The sequence below is a fragment of the Chiloscyllium plagiosum genome, unplaced genomic scaffold (assembly GCF_037043375.1).
Source record: "Chiloscyllium plagiosum isolate Xiang-an unplaced genomic scaffold, Cpla_swu_hap1 HiC_scaffold_10, whole genome shotgun sequence".
NCBI lineage: Eukaryota > Metazoa > Chordata > Chondrichthyes > Orectolobiformes > Hemiscylliidae > Chiloscyllium > Chiloscyllium plagiosum.
This window is the reverse complement of record NW_028270148.1, coordinates 112,067,866-112,079,796: the sequence shown is the minus strand read 5'-3', so window position 1 is coordinate 112,079,796 and position 11,931 is coordinate 112,067,866. Positions and strand designations below refer to the sequence as shown.

General features: G+C 42.9%; 1 protein-coding gene across 3 annotated transcripts in view; it reads right to left on the bottom strand.

The window, feature by feature from the left end:
- Nucleotides 1–3,762: 3,762 nt before the first annotated feature.
- The window catches only part of ism1 (isthmin 1), a 97,332-nt gene continuing 89,163 nt past the window's right edge, over nt 3,763–11,931 (bottom strand). For 2 of the 3 annotated variants that reach the window (XM_087991673.1, XM_043696868.2), the window contains exon 6: nt 3,763–10,837. In XM_087991673.1, coding sequence (XP_087847799.1) covers nt 10,320–10,837 — 518 coding nt within the window. In that variant the 3' untranslated portion in view covers nt 3,763–10,319. The remainder of the gene's footprint in view (nt 10,838–11,931) is intronic. The other variant, XM_087991672.1, reaches the window with a different exon arrangement.

Here is an 11,931-nt window from a genome sequence, read left to right as displayed (position 1 = left end):
CCAGTAATGCCACAGCGAAAAAGGAAATAATGCATTTATTGTTGGAATCCAGCACAGACGCTGGAGTTGCTCGTAAGGTTGTACATGTTTACCAGGTTCTGCAGAGCCACCTAATTAACATTGACAGTTAAATAAATATCTTTGGAATTATGGCGAACCATTTCCTGAAGTACGCGCCACTACCCTTGAGCTGTTGAGGGCAGCCAACTTAATAAATTACTATCAGCTTTGGGCCCCTCAAACAAATACATCACCAAAGTTCAAATCTCTTTTGGGAGCAATGACATTACATTGAAGTAAGACTTTAATGAGGGAACACATGCGGTTTAACTGTGGAAGAAATTCCACTCTCACACGTAAGAACTGACTTGAGATTTTGATGCTGAGATAAACCAGTGTTGGAAATGCTAATACTTGCTGAATTTGTTACGAAACACAAATGTGCATAGAAATAAATTATTCAATTATTCGATACAAGAAGATAATATTGTTGTGAGGGACAAATCCTTCTTTATTGGTGTTATGATTTCAGATGAGACTGCTAAATTATGATCTGGTTAGGGTTCAGCCATTCCTTTTAGTTTAAAAGTAACTTAACCTGGAATCCCAGGTACCCACTAAGAGAATAAAACCATAGGATTCCAGAGTTTTGAACAATTACAATAAATAATACAAGGCTAGCAAAGTAAAACAATCTTTTTCTCTGTTTCAACATATAATATCTATTTGATATGTATATATGTGTGGGTGTAAAATAATATTTTAACTCTCAGAACTAAGCTGGGAATTTGTGTTGCAGACGTTTCGTCCCCTGTCTGGGTGACATCCTCAGTGCTTGGGAGCCTCCTGTGAAGCGCTTCTGTGATCTTTCCTCCGGCATTTGTAGTGGTTTGAATCTGCCGCTTCCGGTTGTCAGTTCCAACTGCCCGTTGCAGTGGTCGGTATATTGGGTCCAGGTCGATGTGCTTATTGATTGAATCTGTGGATGAGTGCCATGCCTCTAGGAATTCGCTCGATTCAAACCATTATAAATGTTGGAGGAAACATCACAGAAGCGCTTCACAGGAGGCTCCCAAGCACTGAGGATGTCACCTAGACAGGGGACGAAACGTCTGCAACACAAATTCCCAGCTCGGTGAACAGAACCACAACAACGAGCACCCGAGCTACAAATCTTCTCCCAAACTTTGAATCTCAGAACTAACATGAGGCAAATAAAAGGTAACAGACAAACTATGGTTGAATTTCCCACAAATCACATCAAATAGCAAATGCTGTCATGGTAGATCCCTTAAATTTCTCAAGTAACCCATTCAGATGTGAAATGATGGGGATCACCAAATCACCTTCAAAACTTTTACCTCCATCATGTGGGATTCAATTCTTCACTTTTGAATACATAACCTGACAAGGACTGCCTCAATGACTGCGCAAAGTTCAATTTCTTTCCCTGAGACTGTGTTCCGCTGGATTCACAAGGGTACACTCCAGCACCTCGAATTCCAATGGGGTTTTTTTTCACAGGCAGCTGACTTCACTAAGCTGACACAGTTCCTGTGTTTCTTCTAGAGCCGCAATATTTCTTGCGTGCACCAAGCAAATGCCACTTGCAGGCTTTCTTCACTCTTGATTGACCCTGGGAATTCAGTTCAATACAGCTATTCAGAACCAATCACAGCTCTTTAGTTAAATTGAGACACTATATCTGACTGCTCCCCCTCTCTGAGAAAGCCAGTAATCGTCTAGTGCCTCACCACTCCTCAGATCTTATCCCAAGCCCTGACTGCCTGGAAACCGCTAACAACAGACCCTTTCCTGCTCACTGCCTCTTTGCCCATTGAGTGAACAACAACCAAAGTTAGCAACTTATGCTTTAACTGCCTCTAACCAATTGTCCTGCTTTTGTGCATATGGTACACCCTGAGTGGATGCCAGTGTTGTATCTGTACTGGAACAGTTTGGTTAGGGGCACAGTTAACATTGGAGCATGGCTTCACTATTATTGTTGTCAGAACCTCTGCAGTATCGTGCGCCTTCCACCATTTCTTGATAACATGTCGAGTGAATCAAATTGGCGAAAGACTGGCTTCAGAGAAGGTATAGATTTCAAGAGGAGGCTGAGATGATTAATCATCCACCCAGCATTTTTGGTTGAGGATCATTGCAAATGCTTCAGCCTTGTGTTTTGCACTGTTGTGCAGGGATTCCCCCATCATTGAACATCATGATATTTGTGGAATCACCTCCTTACCTATTTAATTGTTTGCCATTGATGGTGGAGGTGGCAGAACTGCAGAGTTTAAGTCTGATCTGTTGCTTCTGTGACATCTTAGCTCTGTTTGAAATCTATCCCATTAGCAGGGTGATTTTAACACACAACACAGAATATCCGTAATGTGAAGACAGGATTTCAACTCCACAAGGACTGCACAATGGTCACTCCTAACAATACTGTCAAGAGCACATGAGATATGTAGAATGGTGAGGTTGAGGTCAAGTAAGATTTTCTATCTTGTTGGTTCCCTCACTACTTGCTACAGACCCAATGTTGCAGCTGTGTCTTTTAGGATTCATCCAGCTAAGTCAATAACGATGCTACTGAACCACTCCTGCTGATTGAGTGAAATTCCCATTCTCTGTACCCTTGCAACCCTCCGTGCCTCTTCCAATTGACATTTGATAAGGAGGAGTAATGATTCATCAACTGAGGGGGTATATGATAAGTGGTAGCCAGCAGGAGTTTTCATTGTCCATGTTTGGCCTGATGCATTGATACAGTCATGGGGTCAACGTTCATGCCTCCCAGAACAACTTGCTTCCAATATTATACAACAGTGATGCTGAATGGACAAGACATACCCAGGGATGGTGATGGTAGTGTCTGGCACATTGCCTCTCAGATACGATTCCATGAGTATGACTATATCCGTCTGTTGCTTGATTTAATCTATAGTAGAGCTCTTCATCTTGGCATAAGCCCCCTGGTGCTTGTAGGATGCTGTTTAGTCCATCCAACTTTATTCCTCATCTTAGTCATAGAGATGTACAGCATGAAAACAGACCCTTCGTCCAACTTGTCCATGCCAACCAGATATCCTAACCTCCAATGTCCTATTTGCCAGCCCTTGGACCATATCCCTCAAAGCCCTTCCTATTCATATACCCATCCAGATGCCTTTTAAATGCTGCAATTGTACCAGCCTCCACCACTTCCTCTGGCAGGTCATTCCATTCATGCACCACCCTCTGTATGAAAAAGTTGTCCCTTAGGTCCCTTTTTTATCTTTCCCCTCTCACCCTAAACCAATGCCCTATAGTTCTGGACTCCCTCACCCCAGGGAAAAGGCATTGTCTATTTATCCTATCCATGCCTCTCATGATTTTATACACCTCTTTAAGGTCACCCCTCAGCCTCCGACGCTCCAGGGAAAACTGCCCAAGCCTATTCAACCTCTCCCTGTAGCTCAAATCTTCCAACCCTGGCAACATCCTTGTAAATCTTTTCTGAACCCTTTCAAGTTTCACAACATCTTTCCGATAGGAAGGAGGCCAGAATTGCACACAATATTCCAGAATTGAGAGGGGAAAGATATAAAAGAGACCTAAGGGGCAACTTTTTCATGCAGAGGGTGGCACGTGTATGGAATGAGCTGCCAGAGGCAGTGGTGGAGGCTGGTACAATTGCAACATTTAAAAGGCATTTGGATGGGTATATGAATAGGAAGGGTTTGGAGGGATATGGGCCGGGTACTGGCAGATGGGACGAGATTGGGTTGGGATATCTGGTCGGCATGGAAGGGTTAGACCGAAGGGTAGATCTTTTTTTTGATCTACCTTTTGCTTTTCTCTACCTCTTATTGTCTACAACTCCTTTGTTTCTTTCTTTCTCTATCTCAAGCCACTTCATTTGTGATTGAACTCTTGCCAAATCCACTGAATTGTTATCTGGTTTAACTTTTCCTTCTTCAAGCTCGAAATTCCATCACATTACCTCTTCAATAATGTAAACAGCTCTAGTTATTGCTATAACTCCAACTTTCCTGAGAATGTTATTAACCCAGCCTTGGTAAAATTTAGGCAAAAGTAAGGACTGCAGATGCTGGAGATTAGAGTCAAGGTTAGAGTGGTGCTGGAAAAACATAGCAGGTCAGGCAGCATGCGAGGACCAGGAAAATCGACATTTCGGGCAGAAGCCCTTCATTTAGTCAATTGCTGAGGGATCAGTCATAGCAACTGGCAAATTTATTTTGATCCTCAACAAGTACTACACTGTAAATTTATTGTCAGCTTTAACCTCCACAAATCCCAAGACTCATATTTTTCTGTAGATTTCAGATCCCAGACAAACCCCCAAATTATTTTATGGACAAAAAATTAAATTGCTGGAAAAACTCAGCAGATCTGGCAGCATCTGTAAAGAGAAATCAGAGTTAACTTTTCAGGCCAAATGACCCTTCCTCAGAACTACCGGTCTCTGATTTCTTGCCACAGATGCTGCCAGACTTGCTGGGCTTTTCCAGTAATGTCTATTTTTGTCTCAAATTTACAGCATCTGTAGTTCTTTCAGTTTTTATAAATTATCTTATGGTCCTAGATGAGACCACCAAATTAGGTGACAGACTGACTGGGGACTAGTAACCTTTTTTTGTCAAAAGTGCACAAAATTTGATGTCCCAGGGACTTAGACAATAAATCTACAAGATTTTTGAAAACAAAGTTAACTTTACTATACAAGGTTAAATCATTTAAATAATGTACAATATATATGCAGCTTATATTTTAATTTTCAGCATTAACAAGGAGGTAAATATGAATCAACAGACTAACTGTGGTTGGAAGCTCCACAGATTACATCAAATTGATGTGGTCAGGACACATGCCATAGACCACTCAGCATTCCACCCTGATGTGCATGATTTGTAGGTCACCATATCTCCTTAAAACCTTGTCTTCTTCACTTGGATTCCAATTCTTCACTGTCAGAGAAACAGCATTGAAATTCTCTCAAAGCTGCTCTATGACAGACTGTCTGAATGCCTGTTAAATCTCTTCCCCAGGGTCTTATGTTTCACTCAATTTCTGAAGTATTCCAACCCATGTTTGCCACATTTCCAGCTCTTTCGCAGACAGCTAGCTTCACTAAGCTGGCAATGCCCTTAGGTTTCTTCCAGCTCCAACGTTTCTCACCTGCACCAAGCAAATATCGCTTGTGGGCTGCCTTCACCCTCCATCTCAACTGACAAGCAATGCCTGGGAGTACAGTGAGCCCTCAGAACCAAACACAACATTTTAGCTGTATGGGAAATTCTTCTATGTTTGCTTCTCTCAGTCTGATACATAGACTGTGCCCCACCCACATCCGCTGCCTTTCCAGCTTTCCGGGACTTTTCCTAAGCTTCAAATCCCTGGAGACTGATATCAGTTCCTCTGCTGCTTGAGGCTTCTTCCTCCTGCTACTGGAGTGACCAAAAGCTGAAACCTTTTGCTTTGGGTGCCTTCGACCAACTGAGTCTTGTGGACTATCATGTGTTCCCTGACATTGTGGTCTCCCTTTCACACCAGCCTCCACAGCGCAGACATACTTAGTGTCCTTAAGATGATCAGGTCCACCTGCTGTTTCAGGAAGGCTTGAAAGGAGCACATGTAACCTGTGGTGATGGTGGCACTCCTAGAGTAAGACCGCAATCTCAACCTCCACCGCAACACTACACCAAAGCAAGCACCTAAGCCTTGCCAAAAAATTTCCCCTTCTCCCAGGCTTCCCCAATTCTCACACCAGCTACTGTTCATTGACTGTAGATAGGTTACTTATTTAATTATCAATGATACATAGAATACTCATGTTTCACTTAAGTTTTTTTGATGGATTTGAATCCTCATTAAATTTATCTGAAACTTGTGGTATAGAAACAGGCCATTCGCTCCAACTAGTCTATGCCAGCCTTCATTTGCCACAAAAATCTCTTCCCCCTCTTTTGTCTAATGCTATCAAAATAAAAGTTGACATCTTTCTTAACTTGTGCTTACCTAGCTCCTCCTCAAAGAAGAAAGTCTTATGAGGAGGAGCTTGAGCAAGTTCTGCCTGTACCCATTAGAGTTTAGAAGAGTGGAAGATAACCGATTGGAACATACAAAATTCTCAGAGGGCTTGACAGGGTGGATACTGAGAGACTTTATCCCCTTTTGGTAGAATCTAAGACTCGAGGGCATCATCTCAGAGTAAAGGGTCGTCCATTTAAGACAGAATTGAGGAGGAATTTCTTCGCCCAGAGGAGAGTGAATATGTGGAATTCTTTACTGCTAAGAGCTGTGGAGGTTTGATAGTTAAATATATTCAAGGATAGTGAAATTCATAATCAGGAAGTGAATCAGGTTATGGGATAAAGACAGGAAGTTGGAGTTGATGGATTTGAATCCTCATTGAATGGCACAGCAGACTCAATGGGCTGAATAGCCGACTACTTCTGCTCCCACATTTTATGCTCTACATCTACCCTTGTTGTTCCCCTTGACTACTCCTTAAAGAAACAAGCTCCACATTCTCTAGGTAAAGATCAACATTCATAGAATCCTTTCAGTGTGGGGGCAGGCCATTTACCTATTGAGTCCACAGAGCCCCTCCAAAAGCACCCCATCCCACTACCCCATCCCTGTAACTCTGCATTTTCCATGGCTTGACAACCTAACCTACTCAACCTTGGACACTATGGGCAATTTAGCATAGCCAATCCACCTGAACCTACACACCTTTGGACTGTAGGGAGAAACTGGACTGCCTGGTAGAAACTGACGCAGACACAGGGAAAACATGTAATGTCCTCCCAGACACCTGAGGGTAGAATTAAACCTGTGTCCTTGGTGCTGTGAGGCAGCAGTGCTAACCTCTGAGCCACTGTGCTACCTAAACATTGACATGTTGTTGGGCTCAAACCCCACACTGAAGCTTCAACTCGTATTCTATCTGTAACCCTGAACTTGTGCTAGATTGTCAGAGATGTGATTCCTCCAGGAAAGGCATTTAACCAAGTCTACCTGCCCTGTCGGTTTCTGCCTAGGTCTATAAACATAAATGAGCAACTGGGAGTTCTCCCAACAGCAACACCTGAGGAAATGGATTAACTTGGTTACTCATGTCCCTGATTTGAGGTGATGTACATGACACCAGTTGCTTACAATCTGGTTTGCTTCATGTGAGGAAGTATATTTTCCTCATAAAGGATAAAGATGACTATAGAGTCCAAATCATAGTGTTGAAGGTCAGTGACCTGGAGCAAGCAGCTCCCATAACCAGGCCATTACAGTCCAACTTTGTCTTTGGCATCAAGTGGTCAATGTGAAAGATTACCCAGATACCTACAAAGAACCTAACCAGTCCAATTGTCATTGAGACAGAAACAGAAAGTGCTGGAGAAGCTCAGCGGGTCTGGCAGCATCTGTGAACAGAGAAACAGAGCTAACGTTTCGAGTCCAGTGGTCCCTGTTCAGAATCAATAATCACTCGATTGGCCTGCTCCCAGTCATCAGAGGAGGGGTGAAAAGAGTGAGAATAAGTGTTACCATCCATGTGAGCGTAGGAGGTTGAGAGGCAACCTGATAAAGTTTATAAAAGTAATGAGGGGTATGGATAGAGTTAATGGTAGTTGTCCTTTCCCTCTGACGGGGGATTTCAAAACTGGGGGATGCAATTTTAAGGTGTGAGGAGAGAAATTTGTAAAAGGCATGAGAGACAGTTTTTTTACACAGAGGGTGAGTCAGGTGCAGAATGAACTTCCAGAGGGTGGGCACGATTATAACATTTAAAAGATATTTAGATAAGTGCATGAATAGAAAAGGTTTGGAGGGATATGGACTAGGAGCAGGCGAGCGCAACTAGTTCATTTTGGGATTATGTTCGACATGGACTGATTGGGCTGAAGGGTCTGTTTCCGTGCTGTATGACTTTATAAGTAACATCTTTCATCAATAACCCATAAACTGGCATTCACGTAACCCCGAATAATTCCCCATTCCACCCCAACCTGGTAACAGCGGAGCCTGATTCAACCTTCCCGTCTGCCCTCCAATCGAGGTAGTTAGCCGGTGAGGATCCCAATATTCTGAGATCAGGAACAGCATGTGGGAGAGATCACAGAGAGAGCCTGTTTATCTGTATTAGAGGCTAGCCTTGATCACAAAGCACTTAGCAACTTTTTCTAAAGCTCGAATGACTGCATCCGTTAAATGCTCTTCCTGTTTCTGTGCCAGTCCTTCAGTGTTTTTTTTAAGTCCCCAAATTATGTAGTTGTTACATTAATTTCTTTTTAAGAGAACACACATTCTCACCAGCAGAAGTGTCAGTGAGTTTCAGAAAGGGATTTCTGTGATGCATTGAAAGATGTCACTTTTAACAGTCAGCAGCTGAGAATGGTCCGTTGGTAGAGTTCTGTTATGAAGGCAGGCAATGTCATTCAGAAAGGATTCAAGCTTTGGCAGATTGTATGTCTGCCTCTGAACTGTTTTTAACTTGACATAGTGCTAAATAAATGCACCTTGCTTTGATCTCCAGGACTTCCTGGGCAGACGAGATGATTAGATAAAGATCAGTTGTTCTCATCCCTCCGGATAATGTAACCTTATGCTGGAGTTAATGTAAGGGACTGGCATTTAACACTGAACTATCTCAGAAACACTTACTAGTCTTAAACAAAACAGGGGAGAACAGAAATGTACTTTGCACCCCTCTCTCTGGGAGATGAGAAGGTGATTTTAGGATAGAAATTAAAAATAGATTGGTTAGAGCTGGGACAGTCAGATTTGAAGCTATAAGAATGCCAAGCAATGTGAGCTGCAGCAGCCAAGCCCATCTGAAGCTGATCTGTGTGTTTGTTCATGCTCATAAGGGTCAGCAGCTGGTCACTCCAGGCGGCCAGTGATCAAACGCTTGTACGAACTGGCCCCCATCTGATAGCAATGGACTGATAAAAGGTGCAGGTTAAAACCTTTCATACACACACCCACAAGATAAAAGGTGGGCTGGGGGTGGGTGCTGTAGGAGGAAGGAAAACCTTCAGGTTACTTTTAAAATTAAATTACAATTTATTTTCAGATTTGCTTCTTGAAAAGGCATATGAAAGCTCTCTCTCTCTCTCGGTCTTTGCTGTGTTCAGCTGGCTCAAAGTCCAGATGGTATCTAAAATAAGCAAACCACATGAAGCTGTGTGTGTGAGAGAGAGTCTGCGTGAGTGTATATGTGAGAGAGAGGGTCTGTGTGTATCTGTGTGTTTCTGTGTGTATGTGTAAATGTGTGTGAGATGGTCCATGTATCTGTGTCTGTGTATATTTGTGTGTGAGAGACGGAATGTGTGTATATGAGAGAGAGAGAGAGAGTGCGTGTGTGTGTGTGAAAGTATGTGCGGGTGAGAGAGAGAGTATATGTGTGAGAATGAGTGCGTGGTGAGAGAGAGTGCATGTTTGTTTGAGACTGTGTGTGTATATGAGAGAGAGGGAAAGTGTGCATGTGTGAAAGAGGGAAAGTGTGTGTGTGTGTGTGTGAGAGAGAGAGAAAATGTGCGTGTGTGTATGCGTGCAAGTATGCGTGCGAGAAAGTATGCATGTGTGTGAGAGAAAAAGTGTGCATGTGTGTGACAGTGTTGTAAGTATCTGTGTGAGAAAATGTATGAATGAGTGCGTGTGAGTATGAGTGCCTGTTAAACTGCAGCTCAATAAATACTATACAAAGATAAAGCAGATTTTTAAAAAAATCTTAGGAACATTTTTTAAAAGAGGTTTCAATGAGAAAATTATCTATGTCACAACTTTACAAAGTAAGATTCTCTGTAACATTTTGCATTCAGTACAATTAATACTTTATAAACTGGCTTTTAAGAAGTCTCAAGAGCGTATGAAAGACATGGGGAGAGGGACAAAACTCTTTAAAAGTGCCACCTCCTTTGCTTATGGTCGAAAATGCCTCAAATCCACAGAATGCTTTGAATACTGTGGGTTGACTCATCACACACACACGCACCCTCCCCAATCCTTCCAATGGAATTAGATTAAACAAATTTGTTTCCCTTTAACTGTTCAAAATGGGTACAGTGTTCCCTTTGAACTACAAGCCTGCTGCTGCCGAAAGGAAAAGGAAAAATAAAATGGTCCTGAAACGTTTGGAGCAGGCAAAAAGGAAGCATTGACAAGGTGCCAAGTGGCTGAACTCTGTTCTGTGGCGTTTTGAATGCATGGGTGCACATATCCAGAGAACTGGATGTCTGACTACACACGGAAATAAACTCACTTCCTCCAGAAAATGAGCATTCGGTCTATTAATCCCAGCCAGGTTTTTAATACTCCCGGGCCTCTCGGAACTGCCTCTCGTATACATCATCAGAAGGATTATCTGTACATTTCAGACCATTGTTTGGGGGTCTGACCTCATTGTACCGGCTCCAATCCCCCTTGCAAATGATCCAGGGGAGAATGTCCACCTTATAATGCAGGTCCGCTGAGAATTCAGTGCTGATGAGGTTTGGGGTGCCTCCACCTTTACCCCTGGTGATCAGTTGCATGTTCTCATCGTAGCAGCAGTGCTGAGCTGCCAGTGTTGTGCTTTCCAGGGACAGCATGGAGCGGATACAATAACGTGCTGTCGGTTTGTAGATCTCCAGGCGCTCCTTGGGTCCGCTCGCATCCTTCCAGCGAAAGTCCTTCTGTTTTGGGCGGTCAAAGATGTCGGTCGTGCTGTAGGCAATCTCTGTTGGATAGGAGCAGGGGCAGCTCGGAAGGTCATTCACAACCTTGTGCATGTACTTCTTCAAGAATTCGCTCTTGCAGTTCATCCACCTCTCGCAGCTGTCGGAATCTGGCATGGTTTCGGGGGGGGAGTGGAGGGTAGAATATTTTATAATGTTAGTATCGACTTGTGAAAAGCACCATCGCTGATGCAAGTGAGCCCCTGAAAGCCTGAACAAAACCCCTGATTGCAAAAGTCATTCCGTTCTGAGAAACAAGAGGTCATTTGGCCCCTTGAGCCTGCTACACCATCCAATAAAATAGCTGACCTTTTGCCTCAGGGTTTGGCGTGGTTCAGTCTCAAGTCTGTTCTAACTCTGAGGGAACAATTTGCTTATTTTGTGGTTGCTGATGGATCTATCACTTGGCCTTAGTCATTTATTAAAAACTAAATTATTCTTTCCTCTTTATTAAACAGGAAAGACATGACCATTTTTTATTTTAAAAAAACTATTCACTTCATCAACTTGTCTGATGCACATGTTAAATTCTGGTTGGGAGCTGCTGTTCATTAAACTGGTAATTAATAATATCACTTGTTATCACTGAGTCAGTCATCAATAATAGCATTCAGACTAACAAATGGCTTCTGTCTCCATGGTGCACTGGGTTAGCACAATTGACTTGTAACTAGAAAGTTGATGTTTTGAGGGTGCTCAGGGATGAATTACTCATCATTAACTGAAAGGGTTCACTAGGAAGAGTGCTGGACTGAAAATCTAGTGATATTGAAGAGACTGGGTCTGTATTTTCTTATATTTCAAAGAAAGAGAGGCTATCTCACTGAAACTTACAGAATTCTGAGAGAGTGGATATAAATGGGAAGTAGAAATCGCGACAGTGCAGACAGAGGCCAATCAAGTCTACACTGACCCTTCAAAGAGCATCCCACCCAGACTCACCCTACCCCCATAACCCCATGGTTAATCCACCTTGTTTACAAATCACAGGCAATTTCCCATGGCTAGCCCACCTAACCTGCATATCTTTAGATTGTGGGAGGAAACCATGCATATAACTTGAAAACTCCACACACAGTAGGCCAAGGGTAGAATTGAAACAGGGTCCCTGGCGCTGTGGAGGCAGCAGTGCTAACCACTGTGCTATCCAGAACTGGGGATATAATCTCAGGATAAGATTAGACTAAGACTGAGATGAGAAGGA